At 37.3% G+C, this 5,466-nt stretch overlaps 1 protein-coding gene and 1 long non-coding RNA gene across 2 annotated transcripts; both read right to left on the reverse strand.

The window, feature by feature from the left end:
- Window positions 1-369: 369 nt before the first annotated feature.
- On the reverse strand, window positions 370-1,151 carry LOC148197612 (uncharacterized). The gene is made up of 2 exons (XR_015786476.1): window positions 1,003-1,151; window positions 370-922 (listed from the first exon to the last, which is right to left on the reverse strand). It is a non-coding gene; the product is annotated as an uncharacterized LOC148197612 (long non-coding RNA).
- A 597-nt stretch (window positions 1,152-1,748) lies between these two features.
- MAG2 (RINT-1 / TIP-1 family) lies at window positions 1,749-5,466 on the reverse strand. Its single transcript, XM_047325991.2, has 4 exons — window positions 4,981-5,466; window positions 4,790-4,888; window positions 3,899-4,002; window positions 1,749-3,814 (listed from the first exon to the last, which is right to left on the reverse strand). Exons 1-4 carry the CDS (start codon window positions 5,258-5,260, stop codon window positions 1,904-1,906), a joined length of 2,394 nt encoding a protein of 797 aa, XP_047181947.1. The 5' UTR covers window positions 5,261-5,466; the 3' UTR covers window positions 1,749-1,903.

The raw sequence follows: 5,466 nt of genomic DNA on the forward strand, positions 1-5,466 counted from the left end.
GTAATTAATTCAGTTGATTTTGTTGAATTACAAATGAGACAAATTTATCATCATTATTAATGACTTTTAAAATTATTTTCTCATTATTTATTAATAAAAACACATATTTGTAATATTTAATACGTGCAAAGAAGGAAAATCAATAATGCTTCATAGAAACTATGAAATGCCTTATAAAAGAACATCAATTAAGAATCGCAGGATTACTTAGTTTCATGACTCCATTTACACTACTGTTCATACTATTTTCTTGTGCGGCTGGATTATAATTATTGACTGAATATTTAACACTCCATTTCACATCTATGTTTTTCCTATTTTGTAAAAGGATAATTAAGTGATAATATCAATAAAAGAACAAAGACGAAATAATTATATACATATTCATTCCAGAGGATTAACCAACACTTCAGCAACATTGGAAGAGACAAGAGGAAAGATAAACCAGATACTAACTAATCACATTTTTCATCCATGAAATGCAAATCCAAAACCAATTGGCAAAATTAACTTCACTTCAATTCGCAATAAAATTGCTTTGTAATCCTAAAGACTAAAAAATATACAAACAAGGGGGTTTAGTTTTACAAAAGGACTGTTAACGGAAAATTTGAAATGAAATATTCCACCCATCAAGATTGTTGTAGATTGATTAACAGAACAATTCATCCAAAATTCAATGTGAACTGCATAATTTGATGAAGCTAGGCTCTTGTGAAGTATGTATCAGAGAGGTTTGGGTAGTGATCAGAAACAATCATCAGCTTCTATTCAACAACATTCTACTTATCACCACCGCCAAACATTCCCATCATATCTTTAGCAGATCTCATCCGCTTCACCAAGCTTTGTAACCCACCCATGCCTCCGATTTGTTTTAACATCTGAGGAGGGAGGACTCTGCTCATGTGCTGCCCCTCATCTGAAAAATAAAAAAAAAAACACAATTTAACATCTTGTTCGACTTTACCCACCAACCATCAAAGAACCCAAGAGTCACACCTAACACAGCACAGAGAAGGTGTCTCCGGCCATGGCGCCGTGATGGATGGTGGTCTCAAACCTGAAAGAGAGCGAAAGGGTTTTGTTGCGAAAGGAATAAGAGAGAGTCAGCGTTCCCGACAAGGACTTGAAGATGTACACGTGGATAGTTTAATGTCATTTCGGGTTTTGCACATGCATATTTAGTCGTTAACTATTTAAATAGTATTTACAAACATACTAAGTTAAACACAAATTTCAATCTTTAGAATTACATTGATCAGATTAAAAATATTAGGACCATTTTGAAAAAAATTGCAAAATTTATGATCATTATGACCATCAATGCTATTAAGCCTTTTAGTATATTATTACTAACTATCAGTTATTTATTTGCTGTGTAGAGGTTTCATATATTATTTTTCTTTTCGTGTTATCAACTATGAATTATATTTCTACAACGTTTACGAAAGAAATTTGCAATATGTGATATAACAATCAACAAAATTTGATAGCAACGTATATGATTGATTTTTTTTTCTCTGTGCTCTTAAAAGATCGTCAACTTTCTTCTTCTAGCCCGCCAATCTTTTTCCTCAAATCTATTCTTTTCTATCTTACTTTGTCCCATCTCATTTTATTTTTATACAGTGGTAATAAAAATTGAGATAAAAGCTTTCCTTAATTGGAGAAGTAATTTGCACAAGTAATTAGCATCTAGAAATATGAAGTATAAACCGTCGTCTTTAAGGCAATGGCTGAGAACATTGTAAATGAAAAATATATTTATTGCAACTAAGCAAAATTGAATTGGTTCAACTGATCAGTCTAAAGTAATGTACACCACGAAAAAATCCTAAATCTTCACAAGTCCGAAAGCCATTTCAGCATGCATGTGTTTAAAATGAAAGCCAGAAGCTTTTCAACTCGTGAACACCCTATTCTTCAAAATCTTTTCCGCTTCAGTTTCACTCAAATGTCTCAACCCATTCTCCTTCAACCACTTCTTCGCCCCTGCCTTACATTCTTCCACTTCATTTTTACCCAACTTCAACAACTTCTGACCTTCACTTGTTTTTGGAAAAAATCCTTCAGGTCTCAAACACCATGACCCAAATACCCCAAATAAAACGTCCAAGTCATTACCAAATCTGTCAACACCACTTCTGTGAAATTTTACATTGCTCATAAGAATACCATTAAAAAGTAACCGATCAATTCCTGCCGCCAAACTTCTCCAAACCCCAACGAAATCCCTAGCGTTCAAACCCACTTCTACCACCGATGTTTTACTTTGCAGATAATTCAGGGCTTCTACTAGAGCCTTCGACACAGTCCATCCTTCTTCACCCTTCTGCCAGTGCTTCTTGTTCTTCATATAGTCCCTAGAGAGAGCGTCAAAACCCCTCAAAATAACTAGGGATATCTTTTCAACCCACTCTGTTCTGAACTCTTCCAACTTTTTTATCTCGTCATCAAAAATAACCCTTCTGGAACTTTCTGGCAACCCTTCATAAATATTAGCACTACTTTCCATTCCTGCCTCATCATCCTCACCCATCCCCATCTCAAGGAAGAAGACATCTTCAGACCATTCCTTTATAACAGATTCGAAGTAGTGAGCAGCATTGACAGAAATTGTAACCTTTAATACAGCATCGTCATCAGTTAACGCTGTCAAACCTTCAGCTTCTTGGCAGCGGATAAGTATGGAATCAAAAAAATTTCTTATAATAGGAAGACCTACTAACCTGAGAAATTTCGACCTCAGACTTACTCTAGGCAATGATCGACAGCGATCAATAACAGATGCTAGATGGCGAAGAAAGGAATTAGAAATCAGAGGAGACTTGTAATCATCAGTATAGGATGAAAGAACAGCACCCTCAACCTTCTTTACCCAATAATTCTCATTTTGGATGTCTAGTTTCAACTTATATAGGGCATCATCTAGCTCTATTTCAGCCCATAGATCAAGCCAGTCTGGACGATCAGAAAATATGGCTAGAGATGAAATTTTTTGCATAATATCATCATCGTCAAAGGATAGCAAGACCCCAGAATTCTCTACTAAAGACTTAATTCTTTTGTCAAAAGCTATCATCAAGTCAATGAGATGCAGCCATGATATTCTAGCAGATGACTGAGTGCCGGTAGCACTCTCTTCGTCTAGTTGACTAATGTAACTAGGGAAAATTTCTTTTGCCATGTATGTGGTTAATGAAGTTACCATTGCTGAGATCCATTCTTCTCTACAACTATAACCAAGTAACATTGCTTCATCCACCAATGGCTGCAACAATTCATCCATAGAGTCAACAAAATCCCTTGTGATTTTATATACAAGTGTAAAAATAAATTCCGGTTTATCAATCCATTTGGAGAAATGCCGTTGGGAAGCTAACGATAATGGATTCACAAGCTCTTCTATTACCCAAAGTGGTTGTCGCAGGGCAACTTCCCTATCATGGCCCTCAAGTTGCCTAACTTTCCTTTTCCTTTGCAACTCTTGTAGATTGCACAAAGCAAAAAAATTTTCTGAGTACCTGAGTTTAAGATCCGCTTGCATACTCAGCAGAGGATTTGAGACTTGATTCACATTCCTTGCATCAGAATTAGAGGAGGTAAAGGCCGAAAGAGGTGGGGGCCATCCAAGCGAAGTAAGAAGTGCTCGATGCTCAGCAATTGCCTGGGGCCTCAAAATAGCAAGAGCTCGGTCCACCCTGTGATCAACAGCTGACACAAGTTGCTTCCACTGAGGATGTGCTTTTGTAATTGAAGCTAATATGCCTTCTGTTGTTTTCAGTGTTTTAATAGCAAGCATATGCATTTCCTGAAACATTTGAGATAAATTAAGGAATATGGTGATAATGCAGTTTCCATTATCATCTGGCAAATATTGTAAAAGCATGCTCACTTGTGAATTTTGACTAGAAGAATGTTTCCTCATGCTTTTGCTCATAGTAAATGATACAGCATCCTCAATATCGCCCACTAAAGTATCGAGTTTAAGCGCTGTCTCTGGAAGACAAAACAAAGAAAGGAGTCTCAAGAAACAAACAACTTTCACAAAAGGTAACACCTAAGAACTCAAACCAAATGCGGTATGTATGACAACAACCACTGAAAACCATAATATTTCTTGATTATCACACCAAATCCATATCATAAAAACCATTAAAATTGACTTCTTCGCAAGTTAAAGCTAACTTATGCTCAAGTTAAAAGTTAAAACGTGGAGAAGTTACATAAGAGTTTTTATAAATTAGTTTATGCATGAACTACTTTCAAATTATGGAGAAATCAATTTCTTTGTTCTTCTAGGTTTCCTCTCCTAAAAGTTCTTATGGAGAAGCATGTTCAAGCATGGTACTTCGATTCTGTCTCCAGAAAGACATAGAGAATGAAAAGAAAGCAACGCCTAGGAAATCAAGCCAAAGGAGATATCCATAACTGAAAAGGCTTAACACAGTTCTTGATAATCACAACAACGATCATGAAACACAAATGCTTAGTCATCTTTCAATTCCTCCTAGCCCATCAATGTTCATTGATATGCAAAGAAAGTATAAAGTTCAAGAGCCGTTTGTTGATGACACGAATGAAGTTTTAAGAAACAATAGCACAGTTCAAAAGAATAGATAATACCTAAGACTCAAATTCGTACCAAAACATTGAAGATAACTACAACTAATCTACATCACAACAATCGACCAAACACAGAACCATCTTATCAAAAATCTTCTAACAATCTTCTTCATTTTGCACAATTTAAAAGAAAAAGGAAAAAAGGAAAAAAAAAAACAACCTGCATAAACACGAACCGTCTCCAACCTAGCCACTTCCTTCGCCAAAGCCGCAAGTTCCTCTTTGAAACCCTTACCATCCGCTTTGCCTCTTCCTCCATCTTCACTCAACAAAACCAAAACCAAAACCATTCCTCAAAACTCAACGCAGTAAGATGACCTAAAAAGGCAAAAAATGATTATCCAATCGAACCTGGCACGACAGTGGAGGAGAGGGCAGCCAACCTATCGGTGACGTGGCCGAAGAGGCCGTGGATTTCGCCGGAGAAGGAGGCGTAAGCGGCGAGACCCTCTCCGAGTCTCCGAGTCAACTCGTCGAGCGCGCGATCCAACTCGGCGCACTGAGTCTGGAGCTCGGAGACGAAGTTGGGAGCATCGGCGAGGGCGCATTGGGTATGGAATCTGTGGTCGAGGAAGGAGAGTGCGGAGGGTGAGAGATGAGATGGTGGAGGTAGCGTTTGGAGCGACTCCATCGTGAAGCTAGAATTCTGATTATTCTCGAAGGCTCTTCACCGCCGTGTGCGGCTGTTCTGCGCTTCCGGTGTCGGATTCCGATGAACCTCTGAAAGATACGAACCTTGACACATAGGGCGTGGGTTGGTTCGCTTCATCCTATATTTTACCTTTTTTTATTTTTTATTTTTTATTTTTTGCATCTTTAATGTTCATGTTAAAATGA

Source organism: Vigna umbellata, chromosome 5, assembly GCF_029865625.1.
Source record: "Vigna umbellata cultivar VRB3 chromosome 5, Vumbellata_1.0, whole genome shotgun sequence".
Lineage (NCBI taxonomy): Eukaryota > Viridiplantae > Streptophyta > Magnoliopsida > Fabales > Fabaceae > Vigna > Vigna umbellata.